The 20336-nt window shown below is 43.9% G+C and overlaps 1 protein-coding gene across 3 annotated transcripts in view; it reads left to right on the forward strand.

The window, feature by feature from the left end:
* SPATA13 (spermatogenesis associated 13) overlaps positions 1–20336 on the forward strand; it is a 130457-nt gene that overhangs the window by 64061 nt on the left and 46060 nt on the right. For 2 of the 3 annotated variants that reach the window (XM_090028734.1, XM_090028752.1), the window contains exon 2: positions 3746–5539. In XM_090028734.1, coding sequence (XP_089884860.1) covers positions 3905–5539 — 1635 coding nt within the window. In that variant the 5' untranslated portion in view covers positions 3746–3904. Of the gene's footprint in view, positions 1–1541; positions 1682–3745; positions 5540–20336 lie in introns of those variants that run through there. The other variant, XM_090028744.1, reaches the window with a different exon arrangement.

The raw sequence follows: 20336 nt of genomic DNA on the forward strand, positions 1-20336 counted from the left end.
TTTTTAAATATGTGATTCCATACAAGAAACATTCTGCTTGGATGCTGGGGAGGAGAGGAGAGTGAAAAGTGCTCTTGGTCTTCCCACTTCCTCCCAAATGCTTAAAAGGGGGCTTACTTCATTTAAAGGACTTACTTTGAAACAAGTGGACTGGATTGAAAATCAGAAGTGGGGGATGGGGACAACAACAAATTGAAGTTACTGGTAGGGAAAAAGCCGGTTTGGTATGAAAAAAAGAGTGTCTTCTCCAAGATCATTACAGGCATGTAAAATAGTCTGCCACACTGCATGTCAGATGATGGTGGAAGTCTCTGAAATAATACAGAAGGGGGAGACCAGAATTTAAAAGCACATAAAATTTGTAACGTGCTGAGTAACAAATGGGGCATGGGCTTCTTTATTTTTCATAGATTCATGGATACCAGGGTCGGAAGGGACCTCAACAGATCATGGAGTCCGACCCCCTGCCTAGGCAGGAAAGAGTGAGCCCAGACAGATGCCTGTCCAGCCTTCTCTTAAAGACCCCCAAGGGAGGAGAGAGCACCACTTCCCTTGGAAGCCCATTCCCAATTTTGGCCACCCTTACAGTGAAGAAGTTTTTCCTGATATCTAGCCTAAATCTGCTGTCAGTTTGTGACCATTGTTCCTTGTTTACACGAGCAGCAGCATCTCTGGGACGGCCAAATCCAGCTGTGGAGTAACTGCTGAAATCAGTGGCGTTGTGCTAGGAATATATGTGGCCTCATGCATTTTTTAAATGAAAAAAGTGAGTATTTTACACAGGTGGTCCTACATAGGAGTGGTAAAGATCTAAGTGCAGTTACTTAGAAAAGCCTGAAAAGAAGCTAGAGATGAAGGGAAATGAGAGCACAGCTGGCAGAGAAAAGGCAGAATCCTGGGCCTGGGGAGGGGGCAAGACTTCTGTGACTGGAGGGTGGTGAAAGTTGGAAAGCAAAGGAGACCACCTAAAGGGCTGAAACTGCTCTGGCTCCATCCTCCCACACCTCCTTCCTCCGCTGCCACTAAGCGGCAGCCAGGTCCAAGGGCAGTTAGCAGAAACCGGGCCCAAGCCGGACTGTGAACGCCTTCTTGTGAATTCGCCGGCGCTGCTGCGTCTCCCCCGCCCGCCTTGCTCTTCCTCGGTGTCACTTCCCACAGGAGCGCGGCGCAGCCTCCTCCCTGAGACGCCCTGAAGCACGGGGCGACCAGGACTCCTCATCGAGGCGATCTCTTTTATTAGACCAAAAAGATTTTAGCAAAAAAAAAAAAAAAAGTCTTTAATTACAAGCTTTTCGGGCACCAACGCCCCTGTGAAGGAAGGGGGTCGCGGCTGAGCAGGGGCGCTATTCATCATCACTCGCTAGTCTCGGGCCAGCCTTGTTTTGTTTGCAGATAAAGGGGGCGCGGGCTCCGCGGAGTCTCCTCGCCCCGCGGACGAGCCCCATAGCCACTCCCCTGCCCGCGGGGAGGCGGAGGCGGCGGCGGCTTGCGGAGCAGCGCGGCCCGGCCCGGGAGCGACCTTTGACTCGGCAGCTGGGCGGTGTTGCAAGCGCCAGGAGCAGCGCCCCGCGGCCGGGCTCGCCCGCCCTGCCCCGGGTCCCGCTGCTGCGGGGCGCTGCGGCAGCGCCGCGCTGCCGAGGGACTCGTGCCGGCGCCGCTGCCCGCGCAGGCCTCCTCACAGGTAAGGCGGGAGCGGGGCGCGGGGCAGGTGCCTCGGCCTCCAGCTGGGGCAAGAGGCACCAGTCGTTCCCCGTGTTTCTTCTCTCTTCCCAGCGAAGTAGCGAGGCGGCGGGTGACACGGGGGAGCGCTGGTGACTCACAAGTTGTGAAACAGGGGCTGCGCTTTGCTTCTGGGGTGGCCACGCGGTGTTTGCCCCGGAGGAGTAGCCCCCTTGGAGACGACAAGCCGGGCAGCGGGGTGGGCGGCTGCGCCAGGGCACCCGGCTCCGCAGGCTGCACCGGGGCCAGTTTGAATGAGAGGGTGAAAACAAACCCACAACTCGGGGGGAGGGAGGGGGGTTGCAAGCGTCTGCCTGAAAAGCCCACATGAGCAGCCTTGTATCCCCAGAGGGAAGGAGACTTTAAAAAAAATCCACTGAAAATGAATCTAGAAGGAGGGACTAGGTGCGTGAGGGATGCAGCGGAAAGCCTGCCTGCGGTTGCTTCCCAACGGGGATCTCTGCCCTGTGCTGCCCCGGGGTTGAAAAGCAGGGAGCGGGCTCCACGCGGCGGCAATGGCTGTGGGGAAGGGGGCAGGGGGCTTCATTTACAACCGCGGCTGGTTCAAGCCCCTGTGAACTGGGCAGCTCTGTCCTCATGCTGTGCCTGAGTGCTTCTCCCAGCTTCTCTGGTTGCTAGGGGGCTGGACTTCCTGCTTCAAATTAGCCCTTAAAGTTCACATGATTACTTGGGACCTTACAATAAAACCGGAGACAAAGAGCTTGGGAGGCTAAGAGGAACAGCTTTGCTGGTTATCTTTTTACATTGGTTTCCTGGCTGTCTTTTAAGGTAGATGTGCATTTGTACCCCCAAATTTGTGTGGTAGGGTCTCCCCTCCACATCCAGGCAGGGGCTTAGTCCTGAGCCTCCTGCCCCGGCAAAGGTTGGTGGTACCCAAGGACGCTGCCCCGGCTCAATAGGCTGCATAGGGGTGGGGGTCTCTGAATGCTTTTTAATGAGAATGAGCTGTTTACTTGCCATTGTTCAACTCCCATCCCTCCCAGCAGCCATGAATGCGGAGCTAACCAGAGGGCTGGGAAAGCACAGCTCACCGAGTACTCATCTGGCTGTTTGGAGCTGCTGCCTCCCACATTCAGGGATTCAGCTCTGAAACATCCTAGTCTTGGCTGCCCTCAGCCACTTTTCCAATTTCAGGTTTTGGACAACAACAGGACAGTACAGATTAGTGTCCTATGTCAGTGTCTGTTTTTTCTCTATCTAAAATACCAGCTTTTACCCTTATTAGCAAAAAGTGCTCTGTGCATTTGACTGAGTTTGCTTGCAAGAGGAGCTAAAACACATTTGAGTGCTGTGCATTTATGACTTCAGTGGAATTGCATACATGAATGTGGGGACCAGAATTGGGCCCTTAAATATTCATTAGGAAAAGCAGATACACCTGTCAAGGAATTTATAGTTCTGCAAGTTTCTTGTCTCTTCAATGGGAATCTTTACTCCTCATGTGCCTTGAACTTAAAGAATTTAAAACTATGATTAAGGAAAACCACATCACTTTTTCTTTCTGTAAAATAGTAGGTGTGGCTTTTTGTTTTTTGAGTTTTATAGTTTCCTTGAAGTTAACTGTAAAATAAAGAGCAAGGCAAGCATTTCCGTCTTCATATTATATTTCTTGTAACATCATGCTAAATATTGCTTTAGTGGTGGGATTCTGTTTGCTTAAAACGCACACTTGTTATACCCAATTAATACTCGCATAATATGGCTATTCTAAAGCAGCATTTGATTCTGGTATTTTTAAAAAATTAATTACCTGTATTTGAGTCAGAGAAACAAATATATAATTACATGATATTGATCTTTTAAAGGATAACAGAACAAAACACCAGTATCTCCTTCGTTATTTAAAACTGAGCTGCCAACAACTTTCCCTCACCCCATACAGCTTTTGTTTAGTTAAGTGTTCATTGTTTGGGGTTTTTTTTAATGCATGTGAACCAAACTTCCTTTTGTATGGAGAAATGTAGGAAACAAGTCATTAATTGCTGGCACTTTTTTTTCAATGTAGGCAGTGCAATCTAGAGATCTCAGCTCACAGAGTAGAAGTGAAGAAAAGGCAACAAAACTTTCAGCAAATGAAGGGCAGAAACACTGGTCAACTGATGAAGATTGTACTGTGGATGTGAGCTATAATACCCTCTGTCCTCATGCTTACAGCCTTGAGAACATGACAACATTTCAGAATGGCTGCAGAAATGGAACCACTATTACCTGTATAGTTATGGAAAATGAACCAAGAAGTATAAGTAACTCATCCTGTCACAATGGGGAATGCATTACCAGCAACAATCATGAAGAGGAAATACGAGATGACAAAGTCAGCCCTTCAAAACTCATGCGCTTTTTCTCTACCCCAAGGGAACAAACTAACTCAAATTCAGAAAGGCCTCGCTCTCTGATTGTGATGGGCAACTCCTCAACGTGGAATGCTTTGTCTTCCCTTAGAAAAATGGGATCTTTCAAGAAATTAAAATCTTCAGTTCTTCAAGGAATTCAGGCTAGGGAAAACGCGGATCTCTTAAATGAGAACACTGTGGGAAAACATGCCTCAAATGGTGCAGTGGTGAGAGTTCAAACTAACAGGTATTCTTATTCAGGGCCTTTGCATGATTTACACAATTCAGTGGATGGTTTAGCTTCTGATTGTTCTGACATTGAGGAAAGCGATGATTCCTTCCTGAGGAATACTCATCGATCACGCAGCATCCGACGTGCGTATGGTGTTGGTCGTATAAATTTACTAGACACTGATAAAATTCAGTCTCACCAGAACTGCATCCAGCCAACCTCTCCTGTCATGCATGAGCCAAAGATCTGTGAAATCTTAGTGAAAGATCCTGAAAACAACAGGATCATCTATAGGAGGAGTAAAAGTACAGATAACTTAAACTTTTTGAAAAAAAGTTCATTCAAACGGAAGTCCACCACAAACCTTACTGACCTCAAGGTGGCAAGTGACAAACAGATGCCACAACGGACAGTAAGCATGTCTTCGGCTGACTCGGACAAAGTCAATGGAAACCCAGAGAGAAGGTCCAAACGCTGGAAGAGCCCTATCAGGGCGAAAGATTTTGACAGAGTTTTGAAACTTGTAAGCAATGTTACTGAAGTGGCATGGAAAAAAGATGGTCCTAAGAGCACAACTCCCCCTCCTTCCAGTGAACAAACCCAGAGGACAAGGCCAAACAGCAGACTACATGATGACTATTCCCGCAGGGTTTCCAGAAGCACTGAGAATGACAGAAGAAGGTATATATCACCCATGTCCAGTCCTGATTCTACCTTTTCTGGACCTCCTTATTTCCACAGCCCAACTGTTTCTCAGGATACAGACACTGAAACAAGTGATCTTACTGTTGAAGCCAAAAGCCTTGGGACCTCCTTGGGTGTCCTTGAGGCTGTTAGTTCATCACCCACTTTAAATGACCATAGTCCACTTCCTAATGAAGTGTTTTATGCGGACTCTGAACCAAAAAGTACCAGCCAGTTTACATATGAATCTGAGCAACTTAGTGCCCCTGTTAGGCCTACTGCTCCTAAACCTCAGAGCCCTAGTACTGAGAAGGTCAAGTGCAATAGTAATTTCCATTGTCCAAATCATCACAGCACGTTATCACTGAGCTCAGTGGAAAGTGAGGAAAGATCTGAGATGCCTGCACCCAAGTTGGGGAGAAATCCTGTTTGCTTCCAGGACTCAGTACAGACTATGTATTATGATGATGGAAATGAAGACAGTGGCATCAGCAGCCACTCTCAGCTGAGCCTCAATTTAGCTTCTGGCACAGAAGAAAAAAAGGAAGAGGTAAGAACACCACATGCGAGATGTTAATGTTACAGAGTATGTATATATATATATATAAAATGCAGAAGATGACAACCTGAATACTGTCAGCTGTTGCAGCTTGTAAGTGCTAAATTATGCTGACAGCCAGCTAGCAAACTTTGTTATATATTCTATGTGGAAGTTAACATTAGAATGTATTTCCTTTGTGCATGAATGTCAAAGGAGATGTTGGCAGCCAGGCTGTTTAGGTACATTTTTCAAGGGTGGTTTATGGCTTCAAGTTTTTCCACCTTGCTGTGTGACTGCTAGGTTTTACCAAGCAAAGCAGAGTTCAGGTGGACTAGTTCTAGGCTGAGAGATCTTTGAAGAACACTTCAGTGCTCACTTAAGTGGTGGTGATTCACAGCACTCTTTCTTGGGAGTGTCTCCAGAAAATGGAAATATTTTTGAAGCTGCCATGAGTGAATGACACCATCTACATTAAATATTCTATCATTGTTTTATTGTGCATTAATGGCACTGTGTGTTGGTAAATTTAAATATGTAGCTGTGTATTTCAAAAACAATCAATTATTGTACTGGTGGGTGCCTATTAATATTTTAAAGGCTGGGTGGTGACTTAAGAAATATAATGTTGGAAAACATAATGAGTTTTCATCATGCCTAATTTACACTTTCAGTACTGTCAGTGGATGTGGGTAATTACATTGCTGCATCTTTGAAGTCCATCAGTGGAGCGAGAGTAAGGTCTTGTTTAAGGAGGGAGGGTGGGGAAGGGCTGCAGCACTGGATTTACACTAATATGGCTGTATCCGTGCACTGCTTTAAACCATGGTTTACACCAGCACCTGCAGCCCTCCCCATTGGAAGTTACAGTTCAGACTGGTGCCAAGAGTTTGGAATTATAACTGCATCCATTCACAACGCCCCCATCTTCAAAAAACAAACAAATAAATCAAGCAGATCTCCCAAGAGTAAAACTTAGACCTTAAGGGTGCCTATACATATGTACTGATGCATTCTGATTAAAATGCATCAGAGCAGCTTCAATTAAGTAGAACGCTCCAGCATACTGCGGCATCTCATGTACTCAGCCTCTTGCGTTCCAAAATGGCCACGGGGCATGTTAGCTAAAGTTCATCAACAAGCTTTAGTTAAAGCGCCTCCCTGGTCATTTTGAAACGTGGGCTGCTGAATACATGAAACGCTGCAGCATTTTAATTAGATTGGCTCCGATTATAATGATTGAGGCACTGGTAGGCTTCCATATCACTTTAAAATTGTAAATATATCAGCAAAACACTGGTCCATTAATATGTGCGTGTGTGTATGTGTACATATATAGAGAGGCGGGGGAGAGGTATTAATTGATCATAGTTTTGTTGGTATATTTACAATTTTAAAGTGATATGGAAGTCTAACTGATTTTGTGTGTGTGTGTGTGTGTGTGTGTGTGTGTGTGTGTGTGTGTGTGTGTGGAAAAGCACAGTTTAAGGGGGTTTTATCAGAGAATTTTGGATTGTTAAACAGGGAAAACCAGGATCCCCCTTGATCAGACATCTCTGTGGGGCCAAAACCATGTAGCTTCATTCTATAGTTATCACACCCAGAGGGTATGTAAGGTGATGCTTTTAAACAGCTTGTGTATGCATGTGAAAATGCTTGTATATGCATACATGTCAGTTTACTGTCTGGGAAACAAAGTATGGAATAGTTTTGGTGGCTGAACCAGTGTAGCAGATCTGCCATCTAGTGGTGAACAAAGATCATGACATGGTTGAGTTGAAATAATTCCCTTCTGCTGCACAGACTCGGTTTTAAATGCATATGTGCATTGGAAAGATATAGGTTGCTGCTGCTCTAGTTTTAATATGGCAAGCCATCCTTTTTGTAGCACTACAAAAATAACATCTGCCAGGAACCTTAAACTGTGAGGCAGTTCTGGCCTTCTTTTTGAGAGGACTGGCTATAGTTAGTTGTCTAAAGGTCAGATATTCTAGTCGTAGTTTCTTCTATCCAGGCAACTAGTAGGGATTGCACCACTGAAAAATGAACTCCTTGAAATTGTTAATCTATGGTCATAGACAGACTATGTACCCAGAGTGCTCCAGGTGCCTTTGAAGTGTTCTAAACAGTGAGGGTGCCAGTGTTCCCACCAAAGCAGCACTTCAGAAATGACCTTTGAGAAAAAAAGGAACACTTTGAAGCACTTCCTTAAATGTCTCCACCTTCCAGCGGTGCTCTGTACCCCACAGTGCTCTGTTTTCCCATGGCTGGGGTGGAGGCAGGGGGATAGAGTATGGCAAACAGCCAGGGAGTGCTTTCCAGTGTGCTGGGAGCCTCCAGAGGATGAGGGGCTCAAGGAAATGCCTTTATAGACATTTTGAAGTTCTGGGCAGGAGGTGGGGGTGAGATGCAGTTCTGTTTAGGGCTCAAATGCTCAGTATCTGAAATGCTTCATGCTTTGGGACCTATCTGACCAGAGTAGGGGAGAGGAAGGGTAGGCTGTATTACAAAGGATTTACTGGTATAGTTCCATAGTTGAGCTGCATCTTGTACTAGAAAAATAAGTTCCTTTTGCTGCCTCTAGCTACATCACTACCTCCCTGAATTATATCAATTGTATCAGATCAAGAATTCTTTGGCCAGTATAAGCAGTGTCTGCAAAGGGGGCAGCATAATATATCGATATTGATTAGAAGAGTGACTTCCCTCTCCCTGCCCCCCCCCCCCCCCAGCACATGCATACACTCTAGCTAGGCTGACTAGGCTTAGCTGTGTAGGGCTGGCCTAATTCAAGCTGCACTGAATTCAATTAAATTGGTACCACACCCATGTGTGGACAGTTTAATCATCCTAACAGTTTTAATTTAATTTGTGGCAGTTCCTTACTAAGTATAAACACTCTGAAACTAATTAAAGAGCATGCAAACAAAGAATGCATAATTTAGTTTAGCTGGTTTCCCGATTTTTTTTGGGTACAATTATTTTTGTATAGACAAGGGGCTTATATTGCCATCAGGTATCACATCTTTTTACTCTCTCGGCACCAGATACCAATCTCTGCATGATGTCTTTCTGTAGCATTTGTATTAGACACTTTGTTTTTAACTGGTGTCAGTGGATGATCAAGCATGATGTGTTGGGAGTAGTTCCCATGCTCTTTGCCTCCTGAAAGAAGTGAGCCATAAAAGAACCATGCATTATTGTAAAGAGTGAGAAAAATGTAGTAACTTTTACTGGTTTGATTGTGGTCTTGCATGTACCCTTAAGGTTACAAAAATGAGTTGTTTTTCTGAATTTGGTCCATTTGTACTTGTATACATGTCAGAAGAAATTAAATTCTTCAGCACTACGAAAGAACTACAAAACACTTAAGCAGCCTGTGTGATAACTATGCACCAAATTTTCTATTTATTTAAGCACAGGACCCTACCTGCATGATAGCATGGGAATTGTGACTCTAAATAGCAGCAGGAAGACATTTCGGCTGTACCTGTGATTGAAAGCGACTTAGTAAAGGCTGACTATACTAAGTGCTCTGAAATTCATGTGTTAACAGTTCTGATTGTCTCTAAATTTGATATGCCTCATATGGATGTGGAATAGGATAAGTGGTTCAAATTTTGGGGTCATTTAGCAAGGAATTCTGAAGACACAGCCCTTTGCTCTCCCATGCATTGTTCACAGATGTGGTATGTGGATCATCTGATGTTTTGTTGCACATTCCTGGGGCTCATGGCTCTCAGTCCTTCCCATTTTGATCTCTGTCACTCAGGATTGAACTGAGTTAGGGCCTAGCCCTTCCCCATCTTGAGGAAACAGTACTGAAAAAAGTTATTAAGGATAAAGTTTGTAACACTAGATTAACATGAGCTTGCCTGTGAAGCAGGGCAAAATGGCCTTTCCTTTCTTGAATGGTGAAATATATAGTGATCAAATGAAAACAAGTCACTGGATTATTTGGTCAAGGTGTTCTGCCCAGGCAGCCCCTCCAAATGAGCTGCTTTTAATTTTTCTTTTTTTATGTTTGTTTGGAGTGTCTTGGTCTAGAGCTGGGGAATAGTGGGGGTTTAGAATAACAAAGGGAATCTTTGAGGGAGAACACTGATAGGGGACAGCGTGAGAGCTGTAGTCCTTTGCCAGCTTTCCTGTCCTTTAACTGCTCCGGAACACTGAAGAGATAACAAGGCCATACCTGGATTAGTGGCAACCAGCTTGCTGACAAAGACTTCAAAAACCAAATTTCCAAAGAAGCATCTTTTCTATAATACTGTATTTACTCAAATAACAGATGAGGTTTTGCCCCCGGGTCAGCATAGGGGGGGAAATACCCCTTATCTTATTCATATACAAGGGAACAGCATTAAATATATTTTCTGCCTTTGAACTACTATCACAAGCAGCATGTGTTCAGTAATGGAAACCATCTGTGACATTGATTAAATGTAGCCAACACTGAGCACGACTATAAAATACATGGCCCATACTAGGCAAACATGCTGATGGGAATTTTATCACAGGAATAGGTTTATGCAACCCACCTGAATAAGTTATATGACAGTGCCTATTGTGCTTGGTCCTCTTCAACACCTACTTTTTTGAAAGTCATGGTGAGCCACTACATAGCATACATTTCCACTTCCTCTTCACCCCTATACCTGAGCTGCACCTTTCTTTCACATTTCCAAGAATTTCTGTTTCTTAGCCAGCCTCAAATGGGGCCCGAACAGTTCACTCAGAATCCTTCTGTCAGCCCTTCTCAGCCTGTCACATACGATTAGTGTGGGCCTGCCCTCCATGAAGTAAAGCCAAACCAGGTTGCCTTGTTTGCATATAAATTTTTGTAGGATCCTAGGACTCCACACAAGAACACGCCATTCCAGTCATGGGAGAATGCTAATTAGCACAGATTCCTTTGGCAGGGTATCAGGAGTACACACAGATACTGAGCAGTGCTGAGCTGTGGGGTCACTATGGCTTGAAATGCTGCTGGCTCTGCTAGGGCCCAACCCAATAAACTATATGATAAATCATGAGCCTTTTGGTTTTGCACTAATACCATATGTAGTTTGTACTAAAGTGCTACATAAACATGTGATAATGGAGTAACTATGCAAAAAAAAAATTGCAGCAGCAGTTTAAAAGGTAAAATGTATGAATTCTGGAGGAACTAAGTCTGTAGGTACAATATGCAAATTGCTACAGCTATGTTTATTTCAAGGTCAGTTTTTTCAGATATGCTCCTCCCTTCCATATGTTCAGAGAGAGCAGGGTCTGTTGAGGAGCAGGGCTTCGGGGGGAAGAAGTTGGCAGGGGCAGAAGGCAAAGGGCCACCTAACCCCTCCCCTTCCCCCGAGATTTATTGTCTCTGCTGTAACAGTGGGAGAAATTCACGACAAACCTCCAATAACTAGATTATATAACCAGAAAATTATAACAAAACTATGCATTTTCCATATATAGAATCTAATTATTGGGGCGGAATCATCCTATTATTAGGGTAGTCTTATATTTAAGTAAATACTGTACTTTGGTTAACAAGATATTTTATCTCCGGAAGCTCAGAAGTGCAGAGAGAGTAGAAACGTAAGGAGTAGAAAGTTGTGGCATACTTCCATGAAGGAATGTGGAGCTGTCTTGCTCTCTTGTATATACAACACTTGATCTTGCTTTGTCCCAGGTATTCCTCCCTGTGCTGCTTCGCTAGGTGAGGAGAAAAGATGGGAAATTTGCCCAGTATCCACTACTCCCTCATAACGTGAAGATGCTCACAACTCTTCCTTAGGTTTCTCCTTTCCTCCTACCCTACACTTTTTGGGGGAGTGAGATAGTCATTGAACAGTTCTTCCTACCTTCTCTATCTAGAAGGGGCTTCACCTCTGCCCTTCCAAGTATACCTATGGCATTATCATCACATTTCTCTGGCTCTTTTTTAAAACATGACCTCATGGAGATAAACCAAAATGAGGAACTGGTAATGAGTGTTTTTATTTAGTATATACACCAGGCATACAGGACTAAGGCTGAGGTGAGTAGCTGAGAACAGGCGTATATGGTGCATAGTAAAACCTCACAAACACAACAGAATTGGGGATGAGAACGCCAGCTGAGGAAAATGGATCAACTTCACAGCTTTCAGAGCTATTGTCTCAGGCTGTGTTCATCACCATAGGGTGGAGGTGTTCAGCTATGAACATCTTGCAGAGATGAATGGGTCATTTTACATCTCCCTGAGCTGCCACACTGCTAAGTCAGCTGTTACAGCCACAGGGACTGAATCCTTACGGAAATAAACTTTCAAAGTTTTTGTGATGTAACTTACCTCTGTGTATTTTCTCTTGACACCCCGTCAGCTGCCCAACACAGAAAATTGTAGTATTGCCTTTCAACTGTAATCATGTGCATAGGGTAGGGAGGGTTGTTTGCAATTTCTACCATCCTTTATTTATCCTCTGTTCCATCCATAGACCCACATAAGATACTTATGTTTTACTGACCTAGGAAAGCAAGGAAATGAACAGTTATGATGCACACCATTTCTGCAATGCACTTTTATCTCTTATTTTTGAGCAGTGCCTAATAAGCATACTGTAGCACTGTACCATTATATATTCAACAAAACACTGTGGTAGGTGAACAGCAAATAAAGTATGACATCACCTCTTTACTAACTTGAGCTGAAGTCAGTTGTAGTAGTAAATAGGAGCTACCCACCTCTGTATAACACTCAACTCTGAGCCAATTGCACAAACCACCTCAGACTTTCTAAAGTTACCATCCTTTCACTTTGGAGCAGTAAGTTGCCTGCTTTGACCAAGATATTGCTTTTACTCACGTATTATTAAATCTTAGAAGCTGCTGTTATACTTACCATGAGAATGTAGCTAATCCCCTCTACAGTCGTAATTCACTGACACTTGCACACACCGAAGACAGCCCTGACGGGAGGCAGTGAAATCTATTCCAACTTGCTTCCCCTACCATGCAATGCATCTGCGTGTTATATGACTGAGCATATTATAAGCACAGACAAAAGTATTTTATGATTAAATCTGGAACAGAACAGTCAATAGCACCTTCTTTGAGTTCTGCATGGTACCAAGCTTACTAAACCATTTGTAGTGGCTGTTGCCAGCTTGTGCAGCATTGTGAACCTGAACCCTTCATTTTCCTTTGTTTGGAACTGGCTTGCTCAGGTGAACCGATTGTTCTAGGACAGCCCAAGGCACCACCAAACACTTTTCACTCTGTGCAAATTAAGTTGTTGTTGTTGTTGGCCAAAAATACAGACATGATACAGATTTTTAAGGCAGTTTAACTCTGTGATAAGTTTGAAATGGTTAAATTCAGGAAGCTCAAAGATGCCTGCATTTTTGTTCTAGCCTTTAGAGGCCATTGCACTGCTTCTGCAGCAAGCAGCGGTAGCAGCTAACCCAGGGGTGGACAATTATTTTGGGCAGAGGGCCACTTACTGAGTTTTGGCAAGCCATCGAGGGCTGCATGACAGGTAGCTGGGGCAGATTAATATTAACTTTTCTAAATTTTTTAGGGGCCCTGCAGGCCGGATGTAATGTCCTGGCAGGCAGCATTTTGCCCACTCTGAGCTAACCTCAACACCTGGGGATACTCTTTCCTGTTTTGAGTGAAGCAGAATCAGCAGTCATTACAACTGGCAAGAGCTGAACCTCCTTGCTCTCAGCTCTGCAGCAGAGGCCTCACCTTTGCTCTGCAGTATAAGAAATCCTATTCCCTGTGGACTAGAGACATGGGGAAGTTGGCACAGCCAGTCTAAGGAATAAGGGCCAGGGCAATGGTGTGGTTCTGGATGCTGTCTTGGAGAGTGGGGACCCATGGAAACCTATTGGGGGGAAGATGGGAGCTAGGGAAGATCTCAGCACTGGGGTGGAAGTGGGGAAGAAGCAGGGAAACAGAATCATAGGGTATCTGGAGCCTGTAGTATGACTGCATCATGCGATATTCCCCAACTGGCCATCAGTTGAGGAATACTGTGAATTGGTTGTTGAAGAGAAGAGGAAGAAAATCCTCAAGGCCACAAAGCACAGATCTGAGAGTCAGATGGTCTTTGTTTTATTTCTAACTTTGCAACATACTTCGTGTGTGATCTCAGCCATATCATTTAACTGCTTTTCGTTAGCATTATTTCATGCGAAATGGAAATATTGGTAATGTTTATACAGCCCTTTGAAATCTTCAGATGGAGAGTACTATTATACATATTGATCAGGGTAAACATGCTCTCCCATGGCAGTGTACACCAAGCAAATGTGTTGAAGCTACAGTAGAAACCAGATTCTGTTCACAGCTGTATTTATACAGCTATGTTTTCTATATAGAGGTTTCTTAGGTGTAACCATGAAATTAAATCAGTACAGATTATTTTTTATGTGGACAGACACTGAGGCCAGAAAGTGATCCTTCTTTACTAAGTTAAGTAGCCTTTTGGAAATGCCTCCCTCTCCCTATAATGGAAATCCATATTGATTAAATCAGTGATTTATGATTTACTGAAGACTGCATTTCCTAGCAAGAGTCAGGTTTATGTTATAGCTACTAGGATAGCAAAGTTGCTCAAAGGTGTGATAACTAGCTGACACAGCTGTGCTGGCAGAAACTTGTAGTGTTAGTTTTACTGATCAAGTTGCAATTTTACCAGAGTAGCTTATTTTACAGAGAAGCATCATTACAATATTGATACAAAACTATGATTTTTATATAGCCTTCATCCACAGGAGTGGTTTGTTTATATAATGTACTGGTATTCCTGTCCTAGTAAAGCATTGCTACTGTAAACAGAGGCAAAGAATGAAATAATTTAAGCACCTTCAAAGGACTTCCTTATCTTGGATCTCATTAATGAATGAAAAGAGGAGGAGGCAGCCCGTGGGACCTGTATTTGACCATGAGGAAAGTAGAAATTTGTCCTTTATGTGAAATGGAAACATTTAAGGCTGGTGATTAAGTTGTGGTAGAAGCTGCAAACACAATATTATTTGTTTCTTTCTAAAGTAAAAAACAGCAGTGTGGTAACAGATGCTATATTAATAGTACAATACAACAGTTGGAAATTGCCTGTTTTCTGGGTCAACAGTGAGTCATTGGGCACTAATATAATTTCAGGACTAAAGTACGACTGGCTACTGATCCTGAAATTTGGAACAAATGCACCAAATTTGTGTTCTTTGCCATTGGAAACCTGTCCAGTAGTCAGTCTGATTGTGATGGGACTCTATACTGCTTTGTAAGTGAAACACTGATCAGGTCCATCAAAGATGATGCAACCTCTGTGACTAGGAGGTAGGGATGAAGTGTGTGAACTTCAGCTAAAGTTCCCTGATGCTGTTTGGCAACACGAAAAAAAAGCAAAGGTTAACTTTTTATTTTACTGGGTGGAGGTATATTGCCTGAACTTTTACTCTGTTAAATGTACGTGATAAAATTATTTATGACCACTAAGTCATGGCCACCTGCTCATTGTGCTGCACATGGTTTGTAAAACCTATTCTGATATTATTGACCTCTTACTATTTGTCAGGTCTTAAACTCTAAAGGAACATTTAGTACACAATCAGCAGTTATGACAATAGATTTGTTGTCATCAATGCTAAAAGAATGAGAGTTTTGTACGTTTGTACAGAGTGCAAAGGCAAGCTAAAATATATATTTATATTATCAAAACTCACAGGTATCTACATAAAGTACCACAAATATTGTTGGTCTGGTTCCACAAGTTTGTACTAGGGTTTTTGCTTTGAGACTTTATATGCACACAAGGGGTGTGTCCACATGTGCTTTAAGATGCTTTAGTTAATGCACATTAAATCTAGTGCCTCCATTGTGAGGTACTAAGAAAATGTACGTTTACTTGTTTTAATGTACATTAACTAAAGAGCACGGAGCACTTGTACACTCCAAGAGCTGCTCTAATTAAAGTGCTGCAGAATCTTGTGTATCAGCATCCTTGTGCTTCAAAATGTTCACTCAGCAAGCTTTAATTCAAGCGTCCTCACCGCCATTGTGAAGCATGGGGACACTGATACAGGAAATGTGGGTGGCTGTTGGAGTGCAGTAACCACCATGCTCCAGCAACGAAGTCCGCTCCAATGTGCTGTAATTATAGCATGTTGGAGCAGATGCCATGCTCATGTATAGGCACCCACAGTTTTTAAGTGATGCTTAATGTGCATTAGCCTATTCTAATGGGCATAAACTAAATATCATGTTTTTTCAGTGATGTTTTAATGCACATTAAAATAGGCTAATGAGTATTAAAGCACATGTGTAGACCTGCCCAAGGATATTATGGTTTTTCAATGAAAATGTGGTGATTAAATGTTCTGAAACTTCCCAACCTACTCGAATCTTTTTTGTTGTAAATTTTACCCAGAATTATCTTCAATTTAATACTATTTTTTAAAGGTAGTTTATAGACAGATATAGTACATTCACTTCTTCTCTGGGCATTGGATTTTTATCACTTGCTTCCTTGAAGTTACAAAAATTGAGTGATTTTTATTTTTAAATGATCTTTTCAATTAAAATACTAGGATAATTTCCTTGTCTATCCTGTAATTTTTAAAAAGTTTGAAAATGATTAGGCCTTAGAAGATATTTATTTTTCTTGAACTTATTTTTCCACAAAAATTTCAAGGAGCATGGTAGAGATAAAAAAAAATCTTCAAAACCTATGCAACCAAAGTGAATTTGCATGCACAAACAGGTAATGCAAGCCATGAGTACTCATTTACATGTATATTTTAGTGAACCATTTGGAAAACATGGCATTCACAATCTTAGGACAATTAAACAAGTTTATATCACTGGTACTAAATTATTTGTTGAATGTCTTAAAATGTGTCTTCCTAGAAATAAGATAATAAACATTTGTTCTCCGCATCGCATGTTATAAAAAAATGTTGAGCAGAAAAAGCAAGGTTATTGTTTCATTGCTGTCTGGTGTCTGTACTTTCTGTTAATTCTTTGTTTCATATAACCTTAAAAGTAACAGTAAAGGTAGTTTCCCTTGTTTGACAGCTAGTAAAAAGTCAAAGACAAAAAGGTAAAATTTCTTTTGACCATTAATAGTACTATTAGATTAGCATTCAGACTTGTCTTCCTGCAGAGTTTGGATAATAACATTTTACAAGTTGCAAAAAAGTTTAAGTGTTCCTGGGAAGCAAATTCAGGGGAAATTGGACATGAAAAAGAGAGAGAATTTGAAACAGCTTCAAGAGACCAGTAAGTGCTATCGTAAGCAATGTGACCCAAAGCAGGAGGAGTGAGTATAGATATGAATATTTGAAGATACTGAAATAGGAAGCTGTATCATTTCCTTGTACAGCCAGAAAAATAATACTGAGGACAACTAACTGTGTTCTGTAGTGAGAAATAACTAGGCAGTAACCTGGAGATCAAAGGGATCTATTGGTAAATTCATAGTGGATTCCCAAGGATATACCTTGAAATTCAGATGGATCAGTCTGCACTATGATAGGACCAGTTGGATGACTTTATAAGGAGAACAGTTTACCTAAAATAAGAACCTAAATAGATCTGGCTAATCAGTATACTTATAAGCCAAGGATACCCTGCCTTTGAAAAAGTTATATAAAAGTCCCTCAACTAGTTGAGAAATAGAAGTACACAAATATATCGGTCCGATATCGGATCAGCACTGACGGAAAGAAAATTTTCTGTATCGGAAATTGGCCTGGTGTGGCTGATAATTTGGCCGATAAAGTGGCCCGTGCACATGCATAGCTGCAGCGCAGCATGTCCATGGTTAAGAGCACAGCCTGGCAGCTGTGTCCAGCTGCTAAGTCTGTTGTGGTGGATGGGGTGGGGGAGGGATGGGGTGTAGGGGTGCAGATCAAGGCCCCTGTGGTGTGGGAGGGATTGGGGCTGAGGCAGGGCACAGGACAGAGCTGCAGCTAGTCCGGGGGTGTGGGAGGGAGGGAGGGAGGCCCCCACCACTGCATACACCCTGGGTGTCGGGGGGGAGGCGTGCCTTGGATCTGCGTGGGACAGGGTGGTTGTCATTGTAGGCTGGGGTCGGGGCTGTGCTGCGCTCTTCTTGGCAGGGGCTTGGCTGGGCTGCACTTGGGCAGACAGTGGTGGCACTGGGAAGAGGGGTTGGTGGGGGCTATGGCAAATTTTGGGGTGGCTGCAGCCCCCCCCCAATCCCTCTCCCATGCCCTCCTGGGGTGCGCGCAGTGGCAGGAACCATCCAGATGAGCTGTGGCTCTGTCCCACACCCTGCCCAGGCAGCACCTGCCCCAGCCCCACTCCATCCCACCGCAGAGGCCTTGATCTGCCTCACCCATGCCCCCTTTCCTTCTCCCTCCCCTTTCACCACAACAGACTTACCAGTTGCATGCAACTTTTCAAACTGCCCAGCTGTGTATCAGAAATTGGCTATCAGTATTGGCCCTAAAAATCTGTCGGTGCACCCCTATTGAGAAGTTGATATTAGATATACAAAGAAAAAGCACCTTTACTTTGCTTTGTTTGTTAGGGAATTTACTGGCCTAACTTCACCAGCAAAAATATCATACTGCACAGTTATGCCAGTAAAACTTAAAGTGTAGAACAGCCACCCAAAAGCCAACAGCGGTAAAGAGCTGTTTTAAACCAGGCCTATGCTTCAAACTTTTGCCAACATAATTTCTCTGTCAAGAGATGTGGTGAGATGTGATGTGATTGACATTGCTATGCCAGTAAAAACGTTGTGTGCAAGTCAATGTTACACTGACAATATTATGCTTTTGCTCAATAACTCCAATAACCAGGGAACCATCAAATTCAAGACATAATCTGTATGGAATAGGTTATGAGGAGGGAGACCCGGACTCAATTAGAGGCAAGAACCTGGAAAGGCTGGAATGCAGCATGAAAAGCTAAAAGGGGTATTTCTCCCCCCACCCTTTAGTGGGGAAGGAGCCTAGAGCCACCAACTGAGAGAACCCTGCAGGAAGGTATACCCCCCACAGGCTCCTGTGTGGGTCAAGTTGCCTCCTGCCCCCGACACAATTTCCCGTGGCCTCTAAGAATGTGGGGAGCCCGCTGAGACCCAAGTGGTCGCAGATCTTTCTCCACTGCCTCTCAAGATAGCAGCGACTCTGGGACCTGCCCCTGCTCCCAATATTGTATTTATCCAGCCGAATGGTGCTGCAGACAGATGCCCACAGATGTGGGCCAAGCCCCAGTGCTGCTACTGCACCACATAGGGCTAGGCTTTCCGCAAGCTTCTGGACCCACCTGACACTGATTGGTGGCTGATCAAAGTCCCTGCCCCCTGTGGCTCCTCACCTGGGCACCACATAGACTAAATAGAGGAAGGAGGAGGAGAGAAGAGGAAGAATGCAGCCAGCAGTGAGTGCTGCAGCAGTGGCTGCTAGGCCCCTCCCCCCCTCCCCCGTGCACCCCACAGCCACTGTGTAGCTCAGCTCTACCCCACTGGCCTGGCCTGAACCCAGTGTCACCCTTCACACATGGGGGGAGAGGGGCAGCTCTGTGCTGCCACTGTCACTGCAAATCATACAGTGTAGACCTAGTGTTATGGTACAGCACAGACCATGGGTCTCAACATGTCCCAAATGACTTCTTGCCCTGACGGAGGGGGAGGTGCTCCCTTTTGGGAAGGCCAGTAGGTGAGGCAGAGACAGCTTTTGAGCTGTGGAGTTTTCAGGAATTCAAATCAGTTTCCAGGCCATATTCCCCATCAGCCTCCTAAGACTTAATGGTACTGCTGCTCTCTCCCCATGCTGGGCAGTGGTATTAATGCCCTGGTGGTCTCATCAGCTGATTTGCATTTGACACCCCTGGCTTAGACCTATTCTTACAGACCTTGTGCAAAACTTCCACTGAAGATTACAGCTGGGACTGTATATATAAAATTAATAGCTCTGTGTGAGTAATCACTGCAGACCCTGGTCTTTATCAAGCTATAAGCATTTAGCTAAGGTTTGACTGATTAAGCATCTACTGCTGATATTGGCCTTATCTACAGTGATGTGAGTATGTTGGCACAAGGTCTGGATGCAGGTGCTTTCTAATGCCAAGCCTACAGGCCATTTGCATACCCATACTCTTCTGTCAGCGACCCTGTAGCAGCAGTGCCAGGAAAGCAGCGAGTATGCCCTGGGAAGCACCAGCTGCTGAAGAGACTAGTAGAATCAGTAGAAGGCCCTGGGGATGTGTGTACACCTGCTGCTAGCTGCTGGACAGGAGCTTTTTCACTTGGGGGAAAGGCTGAAACTCTTGTTAGCAAGAAGGGGGTTTCTGTCGGTGCAGAAGAGCTATGAGTGGAAATGCTCTCAAAGTTCTGTCAGCTGAATGCTGTAGTGCTGACGAGGCCTTTGCTTACACAGATATACATGAATAATATTTGTTACTTAGCGCAGTCATCACTCCACTTGAACGTGGAGAGTTCAACCAATGGGAAACCAAGGCGAGAGAGATCAGAATCAGGTTCTAACCTTGAAGCTGCTGTAACTTGGCTCAGTGTAGGAAGGTCAGTCTCTCTGTAGGCCAAAGGTTAACAATCAGATATTGCATAGTCCTAGGAAAAGAAAGATTGTCTGTGATTAAGCTCATGATCATGTTGCGTGGTGATATTTGTAGGAACGTTGCTGTGATGAAAATTTAAAAAGTCTGAAGATGGCTGGATGGATGTAAATTATCCAGATATCACAAGTATTAAGTTCCCTGCTTAAGAGCAGGAAGCGTGGGCAGACATCAGCCCGGGTTAGCCTGCTGGAGGGTGGGGACCCCAACCTGGGTCTACCTGGTGGGG

This window comes from Crocodylus siamensis, chromosome 1 (genome assembly GCF_052110815.1).
Source record: "Crocodylus siamensis isolate JL-2025a chromosome 1, ASM5211081v1, whole genome shotgun sequence".
NCBI classification, from domain to species: Eukaryota; Metazoa; Chordata; order Crocodylia; family Crocodylidae; genus Crocodylus; species Crocodylus siamensis.